The following is a 25,567-nucleotide window of genomic DNA, read 5'->3' on the forward strand; positions in this document are numbered from 1 at the left end:
AATTTTTAAAATGCCCTCTTGGAAGCATGAAAAATATGGGTGAAACCCTGTCTCTGTTGAAGTCAATAGCACAACTCCCAGTGACTTCAATAGTGTTAGGATTCCACTCACTCTTCTTTTATCAATTCTCCTTTTACAGTTGTCACACATCCAATTAATCTGAAATTAGCTTGTCTGCTTTTATTTATTTCCTTATTTATAATCAAATGAGTCAGATATGTGAGCACAGGTATTTTACCACCACCGTTCTTAGTGATGAAATGCATATGTTTATGTAAATCACACAATGGAGTGATATGAAATATTTTTCAACATGAGTTTGGGGTGGCTGCATTATTCATGAGTGACAGCATCACAAATGAGTTTTGCAAGTCATTCCAAACAAGTGTCAAACCATAATACCACACCGTATGACTTGTAATTCTGTATATGCCACATGTTGTCTAACTCTTCAGGATTTGGAGGGAGAGAAAAAAATGACCTTAAAATCATGTCTTACTTTCGGGTCCAATATTCCATGATGAATCTCAAACAGGTAGAAGTGATGTGTCCCATTGTAAAGAGTTTGTTAGCTCCAATAGTGTAAAGCTTACTACCTGTGATAGGTTCAAAATCCAGTATCTCCAAGCTATGACTTTTCTTCTACTAAGGGTTGCATGTCCTGCATCCCAAACCAGTGTAATTAATTTTGGAGGAAAAGTTATACCTCACTATATTTGTTTTGTTGGTTTTAAAGTGACAGCTCTTTGGGGAGAAAGATTAGTGGGCAGAGTACAGATGAGGGAAGGATGAACTTTGTCACATGATTCTGCAGTTTGTCACACAGATATCACTACTATTCTGTGTGGTGTGCATATATGACTGGGGAGCAGTCATGTGACCATCACATTTTTACACTGTTGGTCAAACAGTGTCAGACCTAAACAACCTAATAGTGCCCCTTTAAAATATATCATGCAAGTGTTCTAGTCTGAAGGTTATGCTACAATGAGAGAACTCCTGAAACCAATGAATCTTCCAACTAGAAATCCCAAGAAAGTTAGAAGGATAAACAAGGGAATTGTTGGTTTTCCTATACATACAATTTATTAAACATTGTGATAGTCAAGGAATGAAATATAAACATCTGAAAAAGTATTTTTTTCATATTTAAATATTGTACAGAGTACTATAGCAAGAGCAACAGTTTCCTTCAAAGAACTGCTTTTCACACCTTTCTGAACAGTTGTGTAAATCTGAAGTATTAAGTCAACACTTAAAAGTCAGATTTCTCTTTCAGAGAACTTGCCATTGGCTAAGGATTTAAAAACATCTCTGGGAGGATAGATGGACACTGCCAGGTTGCATAGGCCTATAATGTAGGTTGTTTAAAATGAAATTAAATAATTGGTGAGCAGATTAACAAAAACCCAATGGACCAAATTCATACCTGGTATAACCAGGTACAATTGCATTGACTTCAAGAGAGCTACATCAATTTATAACAGGTATGAATTGGGTGATTGATATATCAATCTCAACATTTTCATGAGGTGTACAAAAACCATGTTATTGGGGGCATTTAAATATTTTTCTGAAGTACTGGGAACCAAACCCCAGTAACATTAAATTAGCACACAACTAACCAGAAAGTGAAAATGACTACTCCGTTTTTAGTTGTATGAATGAAATACAAAATGTCAACCAACAGCGTAAATGGTAAGTAAACTAGTTTTTTTTTAAACTTTCTCCCTACTAGTAACAGGGGAAGAAAAAAATATATATGATTTTTATTTTGACAGTGCCCCTCTACAACCCCCAGATTTTTCAAGCAATCTACATTTACAGAAGAAATGCAATTATATGTATGGAATTTAGCTTTCTGTGACTGCGGCTAAGTATTTTATATACAATAATGACAATTATTTCTTAAAGTAATAATGTGGAAATGCACGACTGGCTTCCTCTAGCCATTTATTCAAATTATAGTTTTGATATTTAAAAAAACAAACAAACAAAAAAACCCAACACCCACGAATATTCAGAGAAGGATTCCTTATTTAGGCATATTTTGCAACCAGGCTATTTTTTCTCTTCTTTTGGTATATACACTCTTTACTCATCCACTTGGTCTTGAAAATATTCATCTAAAGTAGCAGGTTTCTCGTCTTCATTTTCCTGCCACAAAATAAACAAAGTAAATATTGGTTCAATTTTTCTCTATTACATCTATTCTATGACATTTTTATTGCAACAGGAATCACAACATTCCATAAAACAGGTAACAAGGAATGCCAAAAAGCAATCTGGTTTCTAAAGTCCTCTTAGATACACTCTAATCCTTGGAGCTATAGTAACAAATCTGAATCCAGGCAATCTGTATGTTTAAAGAGTACTGAACAACTGAATTTCAAAATGGAATAAGAGGGGCGGATATTTATTTCTTCAGGATTCATGAATATCTGAATAATAATAAAACTAAGTATGGCTTTGATCTGAATGTAATGCATGTGTCTCAGAGTCTATATTTTAGATATTATTCTATAGCTCGAACAAAAGATATGGGCTTGATGCAGAAATTGTTGGTGGGATCCTTTGGCCAGTGTCATGGAAGTCGTCAAACTAGAAGATCCCAAGGGTCACTTCTGGCCTTAAAACCTATGATTCCATTAATTTTGAAACCTAGTTTGATGAGTAATGCAGCCCACAGAATGCATTTTTCAAACTTGCAGAACTATACCAAGAGAGCTTTTCCATACCCATCCATTTTCATTACAGAGGTTAAATGTCACAGTTAATTCATATACTAAACTCTGCCCTGCTCAGTGCTGAAAATGCTGGCCAGCTCCTCTTCGGCTGCACAAATCCTTCCTGGCAGTGTCAGTGCCCATGTTTCAAAGTAACACCAACACCCTTTTAAACTCAGTTCATTACATTTAATTGATTGGTTTTTTTTTTTAAACTTTACATTTTAAAAGACAAAAGTGCTTTACCTTTGGTTCTTTAAATTCTAGATCTTCCCCGTACTGAATGGCAAAGTCTATGTGCTGCAGCACAATATTTATGCTTTCTTCATCAGAGTGATCATAAGGTAAAAATCGAACCATGCTGTAGTCATCAATCTGGAGGAAGGTTTTCAAAAGTATGACTCTTAGAGGATGTGATAAATAAATAATAAAGAATGCTCAATACTCCTAACAACAAGCATTAATCCATACAAACTCTAACAAGACACAGATCAGTTGCTTTACCGATGGGGAAAGCAAGATAAAAGGCCACATAGCAAACCAGTGACAGAGTCAAGATTAGAATTCCGGAGCTCCTGGCTGCCTGTCCTCTGTTCAGTTCACTACACTACACTGCTTACACATCAGGATCACTTAAATGTTATCTTGACTATATGCCTAACTTATGAGGTAGTCACTGGATGCTGGACTGAAACTCAGTCTGTGTGAGACTAGGCTAAAAAATCCAATTTGTCAGCATTTACACTCATGAGTCTGAGAATTCTCTAGGTCAGTGGTCCCCAAAGTGGGGTCCCCAGACCTTTGGGGTTCACCATGCATTATGCAGGGGTCAGTCCCTAGAGCTAAGGCTGGAATGCACTGAAAGAGCATTCTGGCTCTTTTGCTGTATGGAGAATGCCATTTTGTTCTCAATATAGCATCCTCTACACAGTGTAACCTCCCATGCACCTTGTGAGAGAGGTCATGCTGGCGGGAGTGTTCCGGGAGCACTGAACAAGGAAGGGGTTGAGGACATTTAGTGTCAGATGCTAAAGGGGTCCTTGATGGAAAAAAGTTTGGGAACCACTGCTCTAGTTCCCAGCAATACTAGTAAATCAGTTGTATCAAAACATATTTTTTGAGACAGATATAAATATTCTAGATACTATAAAAATAAGCATGTGCAGAAAAATTAACCCTGATACTGTAATATTTGTAAATTATAAAGGATTGAATTTCAAAAAGTATATTAGGATAAAACACCAACACATCACTTACCAATCCACATATAGCTTTAGTCAGTTTCTTGAACACTGTGCTTTTTAGTATATTTGCAGAATCTTCGATCACAGAATACATATCAGGATCTAAATACCTGAAATTTTTTTTGTTAACATTAAAAAAACAATTATCAAGGCTTTGAATAATGCATGGCACCTTCAAATCTTTGGCACCATTATTTGTGGTTTTGTACTTTTAATTAATTAATTTTAGAAGGGAACATATTTGCAAACGCTGTTTTAAAAATAGAGTTTTCTTACATGTATAAACATCATGGTTTATAAGATTATGATTTCTAGTACCAAACTCACTAAAGTTTTAATTTTCTACTTATAGTTTAAATTAATATTTAAAACATTTTTGAGAGATTATGGAAGAAATGTAGATCTTGGTATCTGCATATAAATAAAAGGGACTATATTTTCACTAAAAAGAACAAGGAGTACTTGTGGCACCTTAGAGACTAACAAATTTATTTGGGCATAAGCTTTTGTGAGCTAAAACTTCATCTGATGCATGCAGTGGAAAATACAGTAGGAAGATATATATATATGCACACACAGAGAACATGAAAAAACGGGTGTTGCCATACTAACTCTAACAAGACTAGTCAATTAAGGTGGGCTATTATCAGCAGGAGAAAAAAAACTTTTGTAGTGATAATCAGGATGGCCCATTTCAAACAGTTGACAAGAAGGTGTGAGTAACAGTAGGGGGAAATTAGCATGGGGAAACAGTTTTTACTTTGTGTAATGACCCATCCACTCCCAGTCTTTATTCAAGCCTAATTTAATGGTGTCCAGTTTGCAAATTAATTCCAGTTCTGGAGTTTCTTGTTGGAGTCTGTTTCTGGAGGTTTTTTGTTGAAGACTTGCGACTTTTAGGTCTGTAATTGAATATAATGAAGCAGGACCACCTCTAATTTAGAATTTGAACTACATAGGCAAAATCCTCTGTAAATGGATTCAGAAGGCTCTTACAGTTCTCCAAGACAATTCTCCATCCATGTGTATATATACACATACATGAAGAAGATCATCTGACAAAGTTAGCTGCAAATTATCAGAGGCTACATGGTAAATGTCTCAACAATTTAACAATTCCATCTGGCTTCCTCTCCCCACAAGTTGTCCCCAGAGACTCCATTTTCACTCTGGGAGGACACTAGATTGAATTTGTCCTGAATCTTGTCTCAGGGTGTCAGAACACAGAATACGTATTTTTCAAAACTTACTTTTCAATTTCCTTTTTAGCTTTCTTGCTCAACAAATCCATTTTGGTCATGATGTTGATCTGTGGAATCTCTAACAATATCATTGCACTGAGGGCTGCCAAGACACCGGAAATAAACTGACAAAATAAGAAGAGAGATTAAATTAAATACAGACACACAAATATACAGCAATAACTTAGGAGTTTTTAAAAGGTACCTAGTAATCACTGCAGTAAATATACTACTGCTGCATCGCAACAATGCACTACATTTCATGATACAAGGAAGCAGGTAGTGCTGCTGCCCTCATATAGCTATGGTGTCACAACAAAACTGGAACAACCCCACCTTCCCTAGGACTAGAATCTTTGAAATAGTTAATAAATTATGAGCGCAGGTTTATGCTCTAAATGTTATTTATTTCAAAAAGGGGAAGCTCCTCTGTAAAGCACTTTAATACCTTCTGGCTGAAGATCTTACAAGTGCAGAATGTAAGTGGTATCCTAAGGACTTGAAAAATATAGCAGACGCCTTCTAGCCAGGATAAAACGACTCTTGCTCCTCTAAGCCCCACACATAAAGTGACTACAATATGCTCGCTCTTTTTCTTCCCTAGGATAGATCATACTGTGTTTCTTCATTTTCTTCTCTTTTCCTTCACCCATTAGCCCTCTTTTCCTGCTTTGTATTCTTAGCCTCCTTCCCTATACTTTGGCTACATCTACACTATAAGCTAGGGATGTGATTCCCTTGCTCACATACACATGCACCTGCTAGCTTTCATCAAGCTAGCATGACTATGAACAGAGGCACAGCTGAAGTATGCCAGGTCTAAACCCACCTAAAATGAGTGAGTATGTACTCAGCATGGCTCAGCCGTGTCTCCGCTGCTGCTACCTGTGCTACTGAGGTTACACTGTTATTTATCCTTGTGCTAACTTGATGAGAGGAAGCGCGAGTATGTGTACCTGAGCAGGGGAATCACATCCCTAGCTTGTAGCGTAGAGATAGCCTGTCTCTCTATTCCCCACCCTCACTTTCCCCGTTCTGTACTACACTTTTCTAATTACCCCATCAGCCTTTTCCGCGCAACCCTATGCATCTCCACACAACTCAGCCCTACACCCTCATTTATAGGAACTGGCTATTTTACCAGAGGGGCAAAACTAGTGACAGATAGATATGACACATAGGCGGCAGAACAATGTCCAAGAGCATTGCCAGGTCAGAAGCCAACCCACTGGCGTGGGGGGGTTTGATTCCTATCTCAGTGTATCCCTGGACCTTACTTCCAGAGCGTCATTTTTCCAAGTGCCAATTTTCCTCATTTTACAGGTTAAGTGAGTGACACAGGGTCACACTGAAAGCAGTATGAGATCTGGGAAAAAGACCCAGAATGCCTGACACCCACTTCCCACCCACCCTCTCTCTCTAACCATTAGGCCATAAACAATATTCAAGTTTACGTAAATGTAACAACGGAGCGTTCCAGATAGGTGAAAAACATTATGTTTGTTTTTGAATATAGTTATTCACTTTCCCAGATTAATTGTCCTTCTGTAAATTATAAATCGATTGTAACAACCAAGTTTAAAACTGATACCTTAAAAGATTCCACCATAAACTGAGAATCAACAAGAAAAACTCCACAGACACGGAATTCCCACTGCTGCAGCTGCTCCACCAGCTGTTTCATCACTGGCAAATGAGTATAGAGTTCAATCTGACCTAGGACACATACATAATTAATATGCAAGAATGTAAAACTAATGCAGAGACAGTGCCAGTATGTTAGTTCATAATCAAATATCATTATAACAGACAGGCATGGGATATTGCTATTAAAATTAGTGAAATCTAGCACAGAATGTGTGATCTTTCTTTTTAGATAATTCTACTTGCTCTTGGATAGATTTATACAAAAATAATAAGTGACTTTTTGGCACTGAACCACAGAACCGTACAAAAAGATTTTATCTCCAAATTATCACTGCAAGCAAAAAACATCTAAGAGTTACACATCAGATAAGAAAAAATGAGGACACCAGAGTACAGAAGTTTGTTTACCTGGGCAATCAAAGAGTATATAATCATCCTCCACATGGCCAAGACAATCCTCAAGCCAGTCAAAGTTTTTGGCAAAGTATTCCATGCAAAATACTAAACCACCATTGGGACCAAACCTTAAGGAGTCATCTTCCATAACATCATCCACTTCAATTAATTCTCGAATGTCTAGAATAAAAGATGTTGTGTTGTTTGTTTTTCCAACACTGGGTACATAAATTCCAGAGGTAAATTCCTGCAACAAATTTAATTCTCAAAACAAACACGACCAATTAAATTTGTTTCAGGTGCTATATCAGCTCCCCCATCATCACAAGCCTTTTACCAATTTTTGTGATTTTACTGTCACAAATTCCTATTTTTTTTAAAGCATTTTTCTTTTCCCTTTTGCCATGTGAAAAAAACCCTCAAACAATAAGAGAAACTCACTGACTATACAGGGGAAACAATGAAGCTGACTATTTCTAAGAAGTTTCTTAAATAGTGCTGCAGATTCAGTAAGAATATTTTTGTAGGTCCTACTAATACTGCCTCCAAATGTCTAAAATATATATATGTATTACTCCTTTACTTAGGTTTAAAAAAAATTAGATTTAGAATCTGGAGAGTGATGTCAATCAAACCAGAACAGCTTGGATATCCAGACAGGTTAATTTTAGGTAACTAAATTTGGAAGTGTCTTATTAAAATATAAGAAAACTCAATGTTCAAGACTGATTCATCCTGAGTAAGAACAGTTATATTCTTTACCTGTTTTCAGCAGTTCTGAGAGTACGGGAAATTAAGAAAGCGTGATCCTAAGCACAACTCACCGGCCATCAGAGGATAATTGAAGTATTCTGCTGCAGGGTCTAGGTTAACAACTTGCACAGAGCGGTTTATGGCTGCACAATGCTGGACCATGTTGGAACAGTAAGTGCTCTGCAATTTAAATATAAACCTTATTACACAGCTGAAAGTACCTAAAAGGTGTTGCAATTTTAGATCTGAAAGGAGAGGCAACCGTCTAACAGTCAAAGCAAGGGGCTGGGAATCAGAACTCCCAGGTTCCATTCCTAACTCTGCCTGACTTGCTGCATATGTTGGTAAGTTACTTCCCCTCTATGCCTCAGTTTTCCTGGCTGTGAAATGGGGAATACTACCACCTCTGTACAGGACCTTCCAATCCTCAAACGAAAGGAGCGATGTAAGTGCAATGCAAAGGGTTATTTGTAGGTTACTTAAAAGGACTATTTTCTCTGAAGAGTCACCACCACTTTACATTATTTCAAATTACAACAATCGCCAACAGTGGCACATGGCAACTTCCACTGAATAGCTTTTAGGCTGGGGCTGCAGCTACCTGCGCCCACAGACCTTCATAACCCCTCCAGTTACCCTATGCACCCAGATACCCCCATGACCCCAATTACTCTCATATCCCTCAGTCACCCCAATCTCCTGTTGCCCCCAATTACCCCCATGACCCTCAATTACCCCCTACCCCCCATTACCCCGACTACCCCCACACTCCCCAGTTACACCCCCAAATACCCCACCGGTACAAGGCAGGGAGGAGCCGGTCTCACCTTCCCACTGCCCGCCGGGCCCATGACCAGCTGAGCGAAGCGAGGCATGGCTGCCTGCTCCGTTCCCACAACCCAGCGCAACACAGCGACCGAGCGGCAGGAACTGGCTCCTCCACGATCCCGTAGCGTGGCGGACACACTCTACACACACACACGCAGTTCCTCGGATACGGAGGCTCGCAGGGCTCAAGCTTCCTGCAGGGACTGAATCGCGCTGTTCAGCCCAGTTCGCCCCTGCGAAGGAGCCCAAGGCCCGCTGAACGGATACCTTTGCTGGCAGGCCAAAGCGGGGTAGTTTGGTGAAATAGCCACGGTCCTTACGGCTGTTGGCTGAGCCAGCCTTAGCCTCTGGGAGCTCCTGGGTCCCCGGCCTGTGCTCAGCCCAGTGGTTCAGCAATGCCAGTGTAAACTGACTGCACAGCCCTGTGTGTGAGACTGTACATCCCCCTGATGGGGAGTCATTGAACATCTAGAGCCAAGGGCCACAGGAGATAGAGACCAGGGGATTTTGCCAGGTTCCTCCTATCAATACATCACTAAGTGGTTCCAGTAACTGTGTTATATTAGTGGGGGGATTTGAATGTAGAGAATGGGTCAAATCCCATGGACTGAGTCTCATTGGCTTCAGCGGGACTGCTCGTGAATTTACTGTGTATCGCATGATTCAATGCTGTGCGTGCACTAACAATCATGCTTCTGTTTATTGTTTCCCATGCTTCTGCAGATGTGGCCTTTAGGGGAACCCCATACACCCGTGTTGTTTCCCATGCTTCTGCAGATGTGGCCTTTAGGAGAACCCCATTCACCCGTGGTTCTCAACCAGGCATATGTGTACCCCTGGGGGTACGCAGAGGTCTTCCAAGGGGTACATCAACTCATCTAGATATTTGCCTAGTTTTACAACAGGCTACATAAAAAACAGTAGCTTGGGCCTTAAAATATTGCAAGATGAGATAAAACGGAGTTGGCAATGTTGGTTTAAATACACCAAGCAAGCTTACCTCTGTCCCTTATCCTCTCCCTCCCCCCTACCACATGCTGTACATTTCTCCTATAAAATAGAGTCAGAGATATACCTTAGTACAGTGGTTTTCAAACTTTTTTTCTGGTGACCCAGTTGCAGTAAATTGTTGATGCCCATGACCCAACGGAGCTGGGGATGAGGGGCTCTGGGCTGGGGCAGGGGGTTGGGGTGCAGGAGGGGGGCAGCGGTCTGGGGTGGGAGGCAGGCTGTGGGGTGGGGATGAGGGCTTTGGGGTGGAGGAGGGGGCTCTGGGTTAGGGGATTGGGGTGCGGGCTTTCCTGCGGCGGCTCCCAGTTAGTGGTGCAGTGGGGGTGCTAAGGCAGGTTTCCTGTCTGTCCTGGCACCGTGGGCCGTGCTGCGCCCCGGAAGTGGCCAGCAACAGGTCTGGCTCCTTGGCGGAGGCGTGCAAGTGGCTCCACGCAGCTCTCACCGGCTTTGTGAAGTGTATTGAGACCTGTGGACAAAAAGTGCCAGAGAGGAGTTTTTGTGTATTGTTTACTATGGCAACACTCTGGTTGACTTTGAACAGTCTGAGTGGGTCAGTCTGTAGTTATCCTCACTCACAAGGGAACAGAGATCACAGGTTTGCTGATCCTGTAGGGTGCTAGATCCCACTCTTACCCAGGCTGGGGGCACAGCACACATCCCTTTCTCCCGCCTTGCAGTGCCACTAGACCCAGCACCAAGAGACGCGCCCCCTGCTGACTCCCTCTGGTATCATCCACTGTCTCCCCTCCAGGCGCCGAACCTAAAGAATGCACCTTAGCTTCCGAGCACCGCCCCCCAGTTCACTCTACGGCGGCCCTAGTAGCTCAGCACCTTCCCATAGCGAGCGTCTCACCCTCACGTCGTCCCCTAGGAAACCAGGCTCCTCCCTTCCCTAACGTCACTCAGAGCGAAGCTTGGCTGCTCCTCCCCCTCGAGCTCTCGCGATAAGGCGGCGGCGCTCTGGGACGTTCTCGCGGTGCTGGTCGGGAAGCTGCATGTGCTGTTGGGGTCGGAGGCAGCAGCAGCAGGAGGAGCCGCCCCCTCCCCCCGAGACTGCGGCGTGAGGGGCCAGCCGGGTAATGAGCCCTGTGAGGCGGGGGCTCCCCGCGGGGACCCTTCCCCCAGCCTGCTCCGCGCCTCTTCCCACCCCGCCCGATATCCGGCACCCCTCCCCGTGAGACACCCTCCCCTCCCCTCCGGCACCCCTCCCCGTGAGACACCCCTCCCCCCCTCTGACCCCCCCACGGCACCCCTCCCCGTGAGACACCCTCCCCTCCGGCACCCCTCCCCCCCTCTGACCCCCCGGCACCCCTCCCCTCCGGCACCCCTCCCCCCCTCTGACCCCCCCCGGCACCCCTCCCCGTGAGACACCCCTCCCCCCCTCTGACCCCCCCCGGCACCCCTCCCCGTGAGACACCCCTCCCCCCCGGCACCCCTCCCCGTGAGACACCCCTCCCCCCCTCTGACCCCCCCCGGCACCCCTCCCCGTGAGTCACCCCTCCCCCCCTCCGGCACCCCTCCCCGTGAGACACCCCTCTGACCCCTCCCGGCACCCCTCCCCGTGAGACACCCCTCCCCCCCTCTGACCCCCCCTCGGACCCCTTCCCGTGAGACACCCCTCCCCCCCTCTGACCCTGCCTCGGCACCCCGTCCCGTGAGACACCCCTCCCCCCCCGTGACTCCCCCCGGCTCCCCTCCCTGGCAGGCACCCCTCCCCCCTTGTGTCTCCCCCCGGCACCCCTCCCCCTGAGACACCCCTCCCCTCCTCTGACCCCCCCGGCACCCCTCCCCTCCTCTGACTCCCCCCGGCATCCCTCCCCTTCAGACACCCCTCACCCCCTGTGACCCCTCCTGAGCCCCCCCTTTAGACACCCCTCACCCCCTCTGACCCCCCTGGCACCCCTCCCTGTCAGACACACACACACCCATCCCCCCCAGAACCCCTCCCCTTCAGACACCCCTCACCCCCTCTGGCCCCCGGTACCCCTCCCCTTCAGACAATCCTCTCTCCCTCCCCAGCACTCCTCCCTTTCAGACACTCCCTCTTCACCCCCTTCGGGCACTCTTCACCCCCTTCGGGCACTCTTCACCCAGCATCTCTGACCTCCCCTTTAGACACCCCTCCCTCTGGCACCTCTGACCCCCTCCTCCTGGAACCCCTCACTCCTTCTGACCTCCCTGGTAACCCCTCCCCATCAGGCACCCCCCCATCCTCCCTGGCACCTCCTCCTGTTCAGTCACCCTTCCCCATCCTGACTCTCACCCCCTCCCTTATCCCTCCTCTTCAGATGCCTCTGATCATCCCCCAGCACCTCTGCCCCTTCAGATGCTCCTCACCCCCTAGCCCCTTCCCACCCTGTCTCTGTATAACCCCCACCACCACTCTCCTCCACTGCCAGCACTCCACCCCACCCCTATCCATCTGATCCGATCCTGCCTCTGCCCTGTCACTACCTGAGCTGTGGCACTCTGCATCCTGATCTCTCTGATCCTCCCTCTGCTGGCACTCCTCACCCCCACCCCCAACTTGGTTTGATCCCCCAGGTATGGCTCATCCTGTCTGCTTAGGGTGACCAGGTAGCAACTGTGGAAAAATTGGGACAGGGTGGGGGGTAATAGCCGCCTATATAAGACAAAGCCCCGAATATCAGGACTGTCCCTATAAAATCAGGACATCTGGTCACCCTATGTCTGCTCCACCCTCCCTGGCATGTCCCACATTTCAGTCAACATACCCAGGCCCCACATTGTTTTCCACTCCCCCTCCCCCCCCATATGCCCTCAATTCCTGGACATTTCATGCTTCCTATAAGCACCCCAACATTTGTCCCAATCCCTCTAATGCTGATTATAACCATTCCATCTCTTGATGTACCTACAGTCCCCTCAACACACCCACCATTCATCTCGACTGTCACAGCATAACACCCCACATCTCACTTCACCCCACCCCACCCTGCATGTTTCACTTCCACAGCCCTCCTTTATATGCTGTGTATCTGTGCCCTTCCTTATATCTCATCCTCTGTGCATCCACAACCTCATGACACCATCTCCCCATATGTTGCTGTTGCTACTTGTCCCTTTCCACTCTTTCCTGTTGCTTCCCCCGCCCCATCCTTGTAGCTTTAATCTCTGAGCCTCCGCAGTCCTCTAAAATGGGCACATTAGGGAAGATGACTTACTCTTCATCCTCCAATATTTCAGCAATTTAAAACAAAAACATAACTACACTTTCTTTCCTCTTGTGGCCTGCAGGCTTGTGAGATGGCAACGGATACAGCTGAGTCCACAGTCCCTGACTACAAAGGAGACCTAAGGAGCAACGCCAGGTCAGATGCAGACTATCCCCTCCGGGTCCTCTACTGTGGAGGCAAGTGCTGAGGAGGCACTTACATATGATGCCTCTGGTGCTGTATGAACGACAATAGCTCAGTGCAGGTGGTGATAGAGAGATCCACTTCCAGCCATAAGGCTCTGCTTGCAGAACTGGGGGAAGGGTCTGCTTTTTACACTCTGCAGTTTCCTCTCTGTAATGCTTCGTGCTACGGATCTCTGTGTTTTTACTCTTAACCTAGCATTGGTATTCAAAGTACTGTCACATGGTGTGCACCTAGAGCATTTGTGACAGTACTTTGAATTTGTGGTGGGTTAAACAAGACTTCTCAATTGGCATGTCTGTTTATGGCTTCCTATACAAGAAGAATGAGTTGCTCTCTTAAATTAATGGGCATCACACTTGGACTGTAAACACTTCTGGGCTGAGACCCTTTCTGTACAGAGTAAAGTCTCTATCACAAAGCAGCTCTGATCCTGATTAGGGCCTCTAGGTATTACTGTAATACTAGTAATAAAGTTAGAACTAAGGGAAGGAAATTCTCTGTACAGTTGGGTCTGCCTGCTTTATCCACTGTTGCATGATATCAGAGTCAAATATGGCCAGATTTAAAAAGGGACTGAATAATTTTGAGTTATTCAGTATATCTAGATCTATATATCACATAGTTGGCTAGGTGTATTATGGGGCTCTGCCCTTCTTCTTGGATATTGGCTTCTTCCGGGGACAGCAAAATTAAATAGATGATCCAGTAATCTCCTGTGGCAAATATCATCTGCCCCAAGGAGAAGTGGTGTCTTCTAATTTTGCCTGAAAGATCTGGGCGCACTCTGCTCTTTCTTCTCCCTGGCCATAGAGATTACTCTCATGCTGAGCCTTGAGTCTAATGCATAGTGTCTGAACAAATGACTAGTAGGAGAAAACTGAAACTCTGGTTGACCTCAAAAAAATAACATCATTTTTGTGGCAAGGACTTGGTGGTTATTTCACTGGCCTTTCATCCTCTGGATCCTGGGTTGAAATGATTTAGTTCTGTAGCACTATAGATGTGTTTATGACTTGACAGGAAAAAGCCCTGTTGAGGTGTTTCCATTTCAAGTAAACCTAAATGATGTCTAAATCTTGACTTTGGTCACAAATCAAGATGTGTTGGACTTATTTAGTTTTCACTCACCTTGGAGTACCTCCCAGAATCACTTCCTAGTTTGGCGCAGCTCAGGAAGGCCGGCATTGCAATACTAGGGTTGCTTCATGCTAGAGTGGCATTCTTATTGCTAAGCAAGTGAGAAGATTCAAAGTTGTGGTCACTCTGTGCTCTCTGAGTTAAGGAAGTCTTCTTGTCCTGAGCTGCAAACTTCCTGGTTTTTATCATTTTATGTTACAGCCTCATAATATAGCTATAGGATTTTATATGTGAAGTGTCAGATATGAAAGGCTATTAAAATTTGTGGTTGAGACGCCAACTGTTTAACTGCAGTAGCTCCAAGAGATTCAGCCTCACAATTCTTGATTCTGTATTATACAGACACCAGTGTTATTACCTATGAGTATTAAGAGTGCATATGAAGAAACTGCATGGTGTGTATTCTTGAAAACTGTGTTATGATGGGCTCGAGGGACAAACACCCACTAGATCACTTTGTCCATCCCTCTTGCTAGGGCAGGTTGGGTCTCTACAATGCATTGTGGTCTGCCTTTCCTGAAGCTTGAATTTAGGGCCTTTAGACTGAGACAAATGCGTTGGTTTAGTGTAAAATAGGTGCAGAATTATAGAATATAGATTGTATATTCACAGTGGCATCTTCATTTTGTTGTTCCTGCATGTCCAGTACTAGGACAGTAGGTAGGCAGCATGATTCAGTAGTAAAGAAAGGTAACCACTGTAATGTAATGGATAGGGGAAAGTGATAGAATATTTTAGAGAGCTGATAAGACCGGGTATGTGTTCTCTTGTTTTTAGGATGTGATTTAGTAGATAAATTTAGCGGAGAGGCACAACATTTTGGTACCTTTTCAAAACTCAGGGCTGGGTGCTGAGTTCCTAGCAGAGCAGTGTGGTTAATAGATGTAAATGTAGTGGCATAAAGTCACCCAAAGATTAAAATGACAAAAGGATTGTTCTTGATATGAAATATTAATGGGTGGGGAATTAAATTTCTTAATAATCTTCTTCTTTTCCTTCCCCAGTCTGTTCATTGCCAACAGAGGTGAGTTCATTTCACATTTGGATTTATTCTCCCCTCTCCCAACCGAGTTCTCCATATACTCCCTATGGGGATTCTCGCTGCCCTTCTCCGCCTGCTATACTTCAACCCTTAAAGTTCTGTGCTGCAGCCACTATCTGTCTGAAGAAGAATGTGCAGATCTCCCTTGGAAACAGTCAGTGTTGATCTAGGAGACACCATTGAGCTATACAAGATGACTTTCCTCCAGGCTCCTGGATAGCAAACCGAGCACCTGCATAGTTTGTCTTGCCCAGCCCCTGTTGGTCTGAGGAATTGAACGTGTCTCCTGTAAGGTGGTGCAGAGCACAGTCACTAATCAATTAGGCTGATCCTATGTTACTTGCTTCTGCTTTTTTTCCTGCACCCCATCCTAACTTCTCCACAAATCCAGCTTATACACCCGCTCCATTTCACTCCACAATCCAGACCTAAAATTTTACTGCCAGCTAATAAATGAAATCAACTGAAGTGCAGGTCCCTAAGCAAAATGAAGAAATAGCTTGAATTTTACCTTGCTGCTAATTTGCCTGTTAATCAGACTCTCACTGTGTATTAGTGATATATTTTGTAATTTCTCAGATAACAATTTATATGTGGCCTTTTCCCCCTAGTACTGTGAATACATGCCTGATGTGACTAAATGCAGACAATGGTTAGAGAAGAATTTTCCAAATGAATTTGCAAAACTTACTGTAGGTAAGAATCTTTCTGTATTTTTCCAGTTGATCAGGGCTTGTGACCTAAAGACTGAGGGTTGCATGTGTAAACAAACAAAACCCTACATCCTGTGAGAATGATATATTACGGTACACTGCTGAAATTGAACATTCTACTTCTGTCCATTCTCTGATCTATGTAATTGTACTGTAATAATCTTTACCTCCCTACTATTCCTCTCCCTTCTCTGGTCATGTTAAGTCTAAAATTTAGATTAAGCTGCCTAAGGGAGGTATTATGTCGTTTTATAGCTTCTGTGAAGGCCTTGTATATTTTTGGGTGCTGTAAAATAATAGCTTGACAACATGTGAGAATATGTAGTAATATGTCAAATAATGTCTAACATGACATATACAGATTCCTCCCAGGGATACACAGAAATTTCCTATTGCACCCAGTCATCTGTTCAGTTAAGATTACATCTAGAATTGCTATTAACTGAACTGGTGAGTGAGTTCAAAGTTAAACTACCCATAGGTGGAAAAGTAATAAATCCTATCTATTGGGATTCTAAACAGGAAGTATTACTGGTGAAAATAAATGTTTAGAGTGGAAATGTGTATTTGGAACATGAATGACAATGTTGATACTAATCTCTCTCTCCTAAAAACTATTATATGGACAGGCTACTTTGGAATGGTGAATGTAGCCTGAGGCTAAGGTTTCTTAATGTTTGATGTCTTATTTGTGCAAATGTGTTGTGTATGGCATTATATCACCACATGTCTGCAGATGGGATACTGGAATGATAGAATAGGCATTAAAGTAACATCTTACGAAGCCTGAGAATTACCTTGCAGATGCAATATGTCAGACATGTGGGAGTCCTACTTATTACACTTTTTTTTTTTAATATAATAAGAAAATTCACCAAAACAGGAAACTGGATTTGGAGAAGGTCAAGGAACAGCAGGAGAAGAGGAGGAGAAGAAAAAGCAAAAGAGAGGCAAGGTCTAAATAGTTGATTGTGGTATTTAATCTAGCCCATAAACTTAGAACTTGTCTTACATATGCAGTTTGTAGAATCTGTCTACTTTGGGATCCTTTTTCAACCAGCTGAAATGCACTCTAGTACAACTTCTCAACCTTTTGGGTCATTTTATAAAACTAATTTATTAGCTGTGGAGGTAATGGTGCACAAAACAAATCCTGTACATGAATACAGTATTCCTGCAAATTGGTGCAGATATATGTTGCACAGTGCTGAGAATGTTAGGCAGCCTGGCAAAAGAGTCAAGGTAGTAACAATACCAAATGCATATAAAAGATGCAAGTTGTATTTCCTGGTCATTCATATAAGTCCTACGTCATCCAAAGGGCCCAGTCAACACTAGGGCTCCCTTGTGCTGGTGCTGTACAAAGATATATATGGCTGACAGTCTCTGGACCAAATAACTTGTATCTGCGTGAGATAAAAGGGCTTCAGTAAAGCTGAAAAAACAGGAAAATTTGTAGTCGTGCATTAGACTGCAGGGTTGACTAAATCCAGTGTGAATACTATGATAGTGAAAATGTTACCTGCTTATAATTGTACCAAAGGTTTGCTGTAAATGCTGCATTTTAATACAGGAATTAACTCTCTCTAATTGGCTAGGTGTGAGTATATATTTCTCAAAACTATTTTAACACTCAGTACTGAAGTCCATTTCCTGCATCTGTACTGTTTTAACCCTTCTCAGACTTAATGTCCTTTGGTCAATGCTGTCATAAGTAGGAATAAGAAATAAAAAGTAATGTTACAGCCTTAGCTGACCGTGTATTAATGTTTCTTGTAATACTGTACCTTTATGGCATGATTAAGACAACTGTGAGAGATATTATATTATCAATATAGCTACAACACAGCAATGTTATACCTATATTGATATAACATATTATGCAACATATGAAATGTTTATTATAATTGTATGGGAATGTATATAGGTTTACAAATGGAGGTAAGGGTGACAACAACTTTTTCAAAATTACTAAGTGGAAAAATTGGCATTTCAGGTTCTTATTTTTCTGAAGTGCAAGTGCAATATATGAAATGGTTACTTAGATACTCATTTGTTGCAATGAATGAAGCTAAGTTTGTTAGTTTGTTTTTGTGGAGCGCGCCCAACGGGGCTGTTTACGTTTATTTATTATAGTTGGTTACATAAATTATTTTATTATACGCATGTACAAATTTAAGCTAACGCTTGCCCCCTTTTTTGATTGGTGCTTTATGCACTGCGTATTTTAGAGATATACACTTAGTTGGCGCTTAATTAGTGTGTCTCTTGACTGGAAGTGTGGGGGGGTGGGAACCACTTTAGCCGCTTTAAATATTGGGGGCGGTTTTTTTACTTCCTTAGTGCTTAAGAAGTGTAAAGTTCCTACACTCATTTGATTTTTGTCCTGTCTCAAAGGTGGAAGGGGTCAGATAAAACAGAAAAAGAAGACTGTACCACAGAAAGTTACAATAGCTAAAATTCCTAGAGCAAAGAAGAAATATGTCACAAGAGTGTGTGGCCTTGCAACTTTTGGTGAGTTTGCCAAGTGAACACTTCATTATTCTAACTGCATTTGCTTTTGACCATTGAGTTATATTAACTCAACATTATTTTTGGTACATATTAGCAGGACAAAGTTCAGCAAACTTCTTTTGAGTCACTTTCTCTTCCTGCTCTTGATTTCACTCTTCTGTCCTCATCCTACTATTTCTCTGTGCTCCTGTCTCTGCTTCTCCAGACCTCTGTCCTTAAAAATCAACTTCAAGCAATCTTTTTTCTTTATCAATAATTCCTTCCATGCCCAGACATGGCCACTACCTGTCTTACATTTACAGTCTGTTAGATATCAAGTGTCATGTACATTTATGATGCTATATAAATGATTTTAATTGATGTAAAGAACTACCAAATCTTATATCCTTTCTCTGGTTACAAAGGTCCAGTTTCAAATTCTTAGTAGAATAAAATATATTGTCAGCAGCCCTCATTCATATATTTTTCCCTTTTAATTATTTTATATTTTATCTTTTTGTTCCCTTTCCGCTTGAAATGCTGTCTTCTAAGGTCCTTATTTCCACTGATTTTGTTTTTAAAAGTAAGCAAAGACACAGCAAGGGAAGTTATACCTGTCTATGTCAATCTCAATATCAGTATGCATTTAAGTCAAACAGTCTTTGCTCTATTGTGTATTTTGACTTTTTTAAAGTAACAGTGCATATACATAAAAGCAATTTGCTCTGTTAATACATATTTGAATAAGCTTATGAAAACAAATTATTTGAATGGATTTCCACACAAATTCTTGGGATTAAAAATGCTCAAGTGAATCTCCTAATACAGTCCGTAATCAATGAAATAGACAGTTAAAGCTAGAGTATCAACCAGAGCAGCCTCAGTTCACTCATCGTTTTACTATCCAAACATCTTAACACCCACACTGAACTTCCTTTTATTTCCCATAGTCCTTTAAAAAGGCAAGCTTTACCCTTGGCTTTAACATAGTACTCTTTCACTTAGAGTACATAATGTGTGTCCGTGAAATGTATCTTAATTTCCCTGAGGTCACAGTTAAACTTTTGTGTGTGATTTATTTGAATTGCAGTGTTAGACGAAACCCAAATTTCAGGGAAACTGTATCAAGCTTTAAAAAGGGAGCATTTTTAATTTTCTGCTGCAGAAGTCATTTACTAAAAATGAAGGTTACTCACCGCTAACCAGAATTATTGGAGATGGGCTCTGCACATTCCCCCAATGCAGTGCTGCACCATTGGTTCACCCCAAGAGTGGGAACTTGTAGAGACCATGTAGAGAAGAAATATTAGAGAAAATTAAAATGTCCTTTGAAGAGTTATGCCAAATTCAGAGAATAAATGTTCCTGAAATACGGATCTGGTTTAACTAGAAACCTTGGCACAACCTTAACTATGATGAAACCTAGTTGCTACTGATATCTTCCTAATTAAAGCCAGGTTTAAATTTTGGGTGTTTAAGCTAGAGAAGACATTATGATATTGACTTTGTTCTATACATTTCTTCTATGTAAACAGAAATTGATCTGAAGGAAGCACAAAGGTTTTTTGCTCAGAAATTCTCTTGTGGTGCCTCGGTAACAGGAGAAGATGAAATCATAATTCAGGGGGACTTTACAGATGACATTATTGATGTAATCCAGGAGAAGTGGCCTGAGGTAAATGTAAAAGTGACTTATTTTTATCACATCATGGTCATAAAATTACTAGTTAAGTCATGAGGCTGTAGCCCATGCTCTTGTGATACGATTCAGAAATTGTTTTTCATTTCCACCCTGGCTACAGGTAGAAATGTAAGATACCAAACTAAGAGGGCCAGAGGTTTACCTTGATATGTCTACTCCTAAACAGTACCTAATCCTTCATAAGAACATGACACCCAAATATCCCCTAATTTTCCAAAAACTACATAATTATCTGCTGCTAGGTGCTTGGATACTACAGTGATGAAGGCCACAAATAGCTGGATAAATATAAAATCTCCATGATTTCTTCCACACTGTTCCTTGTGTGTGGAATGTCTCCCCAACTGATCACATTCCTTCTCAACCATATGTCTGTTGCTACCTATGAGACATTAGCTAATGTTTAAGTAGTGGGACTGAGATTCAGATGGTTCAGAAGTGGTTTGGGTTCTGTTGATGTAATTATAACAAGACATTTTTATTGGCTTGTACCTGTGTCTCTCTCCTGCCCTTGTACATTGACTATTTGTTGGATTCTGTGACTGGCCTTGTTGATTTCAGTGGGGCTGTACATGGACCCAGAGATCCATTCATGTAAAATTAATCACAGGGTGAGAGCCTTAAATGGGAAGCTCTTCAGGGAGTGACTGTTTCTGTAAAGAACCTAGCACAGCAGGGCATAGTAAAAAATGCACACTCTCCCCCCCCGCCCACTTAAAGTAATATCTGTTTGTTGTAGGTGGATGATGACAGCATTGAAGATCTTGGAGAAGTGAAGAAGTGATTTTGAAAGACTGCCTTTATTTAATTACATGGTTATAGTTGACAGAGCCAAAGCAAGGCTTCTAAATGCATTTACTCTGCAGTAAAACTGTAGGGTGTCCTTACCCATGGCATTTTCACCATTCTATATAGGCTGCTTGGTTTGTTTTTTGTTGTGACTATTTTGCCAAAGTTCAACTGGGGATTCTATCATGCTCATGCATGAAGGTAGGGATTTAATTAAATAAAGTTATTGTTCCTCACTGACCGAGGCTATTGTCTCCTTACAGCTGTTTTTATTTTTGTAACAGAATTTAATGAGTTTTAAGACCTGATTCAGTTAAAATTAGGGCTGTCAAGTGATTAAAAAAATTAATCGCACTGTTAAAAAATAATAGAATACCATGTTTTTAAATATTTTTGAATGTTTTACATTTTCAAATATATTGATTTCAATTACCACACAATACAAAGTATACAGTGCTCACTTTATTTTTGATTACAAATAAATTCACTGTAAAACACAAAATAAATAGTATTGTTCAGTTTGTAATACAGTACTTGTATTAGGTAATCTCTTTATCATGAAAGTTGAATTTACAAATGTAGAACTATGTACAAAAAACCTGCATTCAAAAATAAAATAATGTAAAACTTTAGAGCTTACAAGTCCACTCAGCCCTACTTTTTGTTCAGCCAATCGCTAAGACAAACAAGTTTGTTTACATTTGCAGGAGATAATGCTGCCCGCTTCTTGTGCACAATGTCACCTGGAAGTGAGAACAGGTGTTCTCATGGCACCGTTGTAACCGGCCCCGCAAGATGCGCTAAAGATTCACATATCTCTTTATGCTTCAATCACCATTCCAGAGGACATGCATCCATGCTGATGACGGGTTCTGCTTGATAACAATCCAAAGCAGAGCAGACCGACTGTAGTTTCTGCATTGGAGTGTTGCTCTATTAAGACTTCTGAAAGCAAGCTCCACACCTCGTCCCTCTCAGATTCTGGAAGGCACTTCAGATTCTTAAACCTTGGGTTGAACGCTATAGCTATCTTGAGAAATCTCACATTGGTACCTTTTGTGTTTTGTCAAATCTGCAGTGAAAGTGTTCTTAAAATGAACACGTGCTGAGTCATCATCCAAGACTACTATAACATGAAATATATGGTACAATGCAGGTAAAATAGAGCTGGAGATGTACAATTCTCCCCCAAGGAGTTCAGTCACAATTTATTAACGCATTATTTTTTTAACTGTTATCAGCATGGAAGCATGTCCTCTAGAATGTTGGCCGAAGCATGAAGGAGCATACAAATATTTAGCATCTCTGGGACGTAAATACCTTGCAATGCTGGCTACAAAAATCCCATGTGAACGCCTGTTCTCACTTTCTGGTGACATTGTAAATAAGAAGTGGGCAGCATTATCTCCTGTAAATGTGGACAAACTTGTTTGTTTTAGCAATTGACTGAGAAGTAGAACTGAGTGGACTTGTAGGTTCTAAAGTTTTGTATTTTGTTTTTGAGTGCAGTTATGTAACAAAAAAAAATCTACCTTGTAAGTTGCACTTTCAGGATAAAGAGACTGCACTACAGTACTTGTATGAGGTGAATTGAAAAATACTGTATAATTTTTACAGTGCAAATGTTTGTAATAAAAAAATAATAAATGAGCAGTGTATACTTTTTATTGTGTTGTAATTAAAATAAATATATTTGAAAATGTGGAAAAACATCCAAAAATATTTAATAAATTGCAATTGGTATTCTGTTTAACAATGCAATAAATCAGGATTCATTTTTTTAGTTAATCTTGAGTTAATGGCAATTAATCAACAGCCCTAGTAAAAATGTGTTCTCACTTGACCCTTCTACCACTTTCAAATGATCCAATTGGAAATCAAAGTTTGATGCACTTACAGTGGTGCAACTCCTCTAACTTGAGTGGAGTTATTTAAATTGGTGTAAATGAAAAGTGAGATCAGAAATGGACCTCAGGTTCCAAAGATCTGTTAATAGTTTCATATTAAAAGGGTTGATAGAGCAAGGAACACTGAAGGAATGTAAGACACTGAAGGACATGCTGTTTGCAACAAATACTGTAAGATAAGATTTGTATGACTCCTACCAGCCAAATGCTATATTGGCTCATATGGTTAGTTCACTTAATACATACGAGTCTGGAATAAACAGTATCTGCAAATCTGACTTCTGGTTTGCTGCTAGTATAAAACTGATAGAGTTCAAACCTGGACTATAGTCTTGAAAGATAAATGTTTGCTGAATTTAAATACAGTGCTAAGTAAGAAACTGAATTTAAGGAAAAAGTATTGTGAATAAATGTATCAACCTGTCTGAACAACACACACTAGCTCTTCTTTCAGCTTTATACTATGAAACTGTAACTAGTTCTGTGTCAGTCATGTAATAAAAGCTGAATTATCTTATAGAAAGACTTAAACTGATTTCTTAGTAATATTATCACGTAGCTGGCTTGAGAGAAATTCAAATTATGGTTAAACCAAACCACCTCTAGGCCTAGGGGCCAAATTTCTTCAATCTAGGCATTATATTGATGTTGAAAGATTTTGCTTCAGCTGACTGTAGCCACACCTTTGTGACAAACAACTAAGTAACTTCATACCAAAGACTTTTCCTGCTAAATGTTTTAGCACAAGTAGTCTGTGAATTGATGGGCCAGAATTGATGTTGGTACTTGAGTGTTACGGAATTTCTCTTTGCAACTGTTATGTTCAAACTCTTAATAAAGGGGTGGTAGACTTGCAACATATATAAAATAGCAGCTGAAGCTTCTCTGATAAAGTGGTTTTAAATACACCTAATGTGAGTCATCACAGTGTATAAACTGATAGTTGTAATTCATGTAATGCCCTGTATCTGACAAGCAACAACTGCCCTGATGTAACTGTTTTACTGTGTTCATGATATTAGTCACCTTGTGGCAATTTCATATAGGTGCCAGGTTCTGTTAGATATGTCTTATGAATTCAGTTTCAAACATATATAATTCTTCTATAATTCCACCAATTACACTACTGGTTCAAGTATTAAAGTACAAGAATTTTATCTTAAGACACTAGTTTCATGTAATTATAAAATTAAGTGCAATTAGAAATAAGTAGCCATTTATACTTCTAAAAGTTAAATACAGTTCCCCCTTAAGCTATGCAAAAACTAGATGTTTCAGCTCTCTGTCCCACTGCATGAATGAAGGGCAAAAATGGAGTAACTTCCAGTTCTCCGGGGTAAGAGATTCAAAGGAGTGCCTCAGCCTTCCCAATTTCCAGTGCAAGCAGCAGCCCTCAGCACCTAGGCAGTTGGGACCAGTCGATACACGGTACAGGGCTTTTGCTTTGCATTGACTGTGTCTTTTCTGTAAAAGCCTGGGAGAGGCATGGCCCAGGTACCTTTAACCTTGCAGCAGCTATTGCGGTCCTGTTTGCCCCGGCGGGGGCTAATCTCTAGGATTTTACAATGTGATCACTAGGGCCCCCTGGCCACCTCCAGGGGAGAATGCACCCAGCTCTGCAGCGCAGGCCCAGACTCCACCCCTCAGGTGTGGGCACCTTAGAGCGGAGCAGGGCTGGCCCAGTGTCTGCATGTCCCCGAAAGGTGGAGGGCTGCACCCAGAGGTGAAAGTAAGCCGGTCCGGCCCGGCTTCTGCAGCTGGGATTAAAAGGGCTCTGGGCTCCCTGCAGCAGCAGGGAGCTCCGAGCCCTTCCAATCCTGCCTGCAGCAGCAGGGAGCTCTGAGCCCTTTAAATCCTGCCTGCAGCACCGGCGGCCAGCTTGGGGCCAGGATTTAAAGGGCTTGGAGCTCCCTGCAGCTGTGGGAGCTCTGGGCCCTTTAAATCCTGGCAAGGCTCGGGGCTCCCTGCAGCCACAGGAGCCCTGAGCCCTTTAAATCCCAGCTGGAGCTGTGGTGGGGATTTAAAGAGCCTGGGGCTCCCAGCCACTTCTGCAGCTGGGAGCCCCTGGTGTTGTGTATTTGGTTGTCATGGTTTTTGTTCCTATGGCAACTGAGTTAGATTATATGGGGATAGCCTGGCCAGCTTCCGCCGGTTGAGTGAGCTCTGTGTCTGTAAATAAAATGGTGGTTTTGTTAGCTGTCTGCTGTCTGGCCTCAAGTGATTTCTTCCTAAACCGGCTGCCCCTAAGGATATAACACCTGGTTGATTTAAAGGCCCTGGGGCTCCCAGCCACAGCTGGTGCCCCATGGCCTTTTAAATCTTGAGAGGCCCCGCCTCTTCTGGTTGAGGCCACACACCCCTCAGGACTCTGGCAGGCAAAGCCTGTAAATTACTTTCACCCCTGGCTGCACCCCCGCTCACGCGCCTCTCATCTCACCCCCGGTTTTCCGGCAGCTCCCGAGAGAAGGGGCGGTCGCTGGCCGGGCAATTAACGCCTAGAGGGGGCTTGGAAAAGTGGCCGGCAGGGGGCGGCCGTACCATGGCTCCGCCCCCCT

At 42.2% G+C, this 25,567-nt stretch overlaps 2 protein-coding genes across 6 annotated transcripts in view; one reads left to right on the forward strand and one right to left on the reverse strand.

The window, feature by feature from the left end:
• Positions 1 to 21,350, forward strand: part of DENR (density regulated re-initiation and release factor) — a 35,842-nt gene extending 14,492 nt beyond the window's left edge. The window contains exons 2-11 of one of the 3 annotated variants that reach the window (XM_044990394.1): positions 2,994 to 3,070; positions 8,027 to 8,178; positions 10,718 to 10,922; positions 13,105 to 13,219; positions 15,371 to 15,390; positions 16,020 to 16,104; positions 16,988 to 17,071; positions 18,519 to 18,635; positions 20,150 to 20,289; positions 21,056 to 21,350. In XM_044990394.1, coding sequence (XP_044846329.1) covers positions 13,114 to 13,219; positions 15,371 to 15,390; positions 16,020 to 16,104; positions 16,988 to 17,071; positions 18,519 to 18,635; positions 20,150 to 20,289; positions 21,056 to 21,100 — 597 coding nt within the window. In that variant the 5' untranslated portion in view covers positions 2,994 to 3,070; positions 8,027 to 8,178; positions 10,718 to 10,922; positions 13,105 to 13,113 and the 3' untranslated portion in view covers positions 21,101 to 21,350. The remainder of the gene's footprint in view (positions 1 to 2,993; positions 3,071 to 8,026; positions 8,179 to 10,717; positions 10,923 to 13,104; positions 13,220 to 15,370; positions 15,391 to 16,019; positions 16,105 to 16,987; positions 17,072 to 18,518; positions 18,636 to 20,149; positions 20,290 to 21,055) is intronic. The other 2 variants (XM_044990392.1, XM_044990393.1) reach the window with 2 other exon arrangements.
• On the reverse strand, positions 1,941 to 25,555 carry GPN3 (GPN-loop GTPase 3). Of its 3 annotated transcripts, XM_044990391.1 has the most exons (9): positions 25,450 to 25,555; positions 19,811 to 19,892; positions 8,079 to 8,187; positions 7,267 to 7,434; positions 6,803 to 6,927; positions 5,221 to 5,336; positions 3,984 to 4,080; positions 2,973 to 3,101; positions 1,941 to 2,157 (listed from the first exon to the last, which is right to left on the reverse strand). In XM_044990391.1, the coding sequence occupies exons 3-9, from the start codon at positions 8,167 to 8,169 to the stop codon at positions 2,095 to 2,097; spliced, it is 789 nt and encodes a 262-aa protein (XP_044846326.1). In that variant the 5' UTR covers positions 8,170 to 8,187; positions 19,811 to 19,892; positions 25,450 to 25,555; the 3' UTR covers positions 1,941 to 2,094. The 3 variants fall into 3 exon arrangements, with proteins under 3 accessions (XP_044846326.1, XP_044846325.1, XP_044846323.1); XM_044990390.1 differs by lacking the exons at positions 19,811 to 19,892; positions 25,450 to 25,555 and adding an exon at positions 10,480 to 10,518; XM_044990388.1 differs by lacking the exons at positions 19,811 to 19,892; positions 25,450 to 25,555 and adding an exon at positions 8,835 to 9,013.
• Between the last annotated feature and the right edge of the window lie 12 nt (positions 25,556 to 25,567).

The sequence above is a fragment of the Mauremys mutica genome, chromosome 16 (genome assembly GCF_020497125.1).
Source record: "Mauremys mutica isolate MM-2020 ecotype Southern chromosome 16, ASM2049712v1, whole genome shotgun sequence".
Lineage (NCBI taxonomy): Eukaryota > Metazoa > Chordata > Testudines > Geoemydidae > Mauremys > Mauremys mutica.

What these genes read in the sequence shown, in the direction of transcription:
- GPN3 (XM_044990388.1), bottom strand. Translation starts at nt 8,882, where the DNA reads ATGCCTCGCTTCGCTCAGCTGGTCATGGGCCCGGCGGGCAGTGGGAAG. An exon ending in GCCCGGCGGGCAGTGGGAAG is followed by an intron (nt 8,188 to 8,834) that starts GTGAGACCGGCT and finishes TTTAAATTGCAG; the next exon opens with AGCACTTACTGTTCCAACAT. An exon ending in TAGAATTTAAAGAACCAAAG is followed by an intron (nt 2,158 to 2,972) that starts GTAAAGCACTTT and finishes ATTTTGTGGCAG; the next exon opens with GAAAATGAAGACGAGAAACC.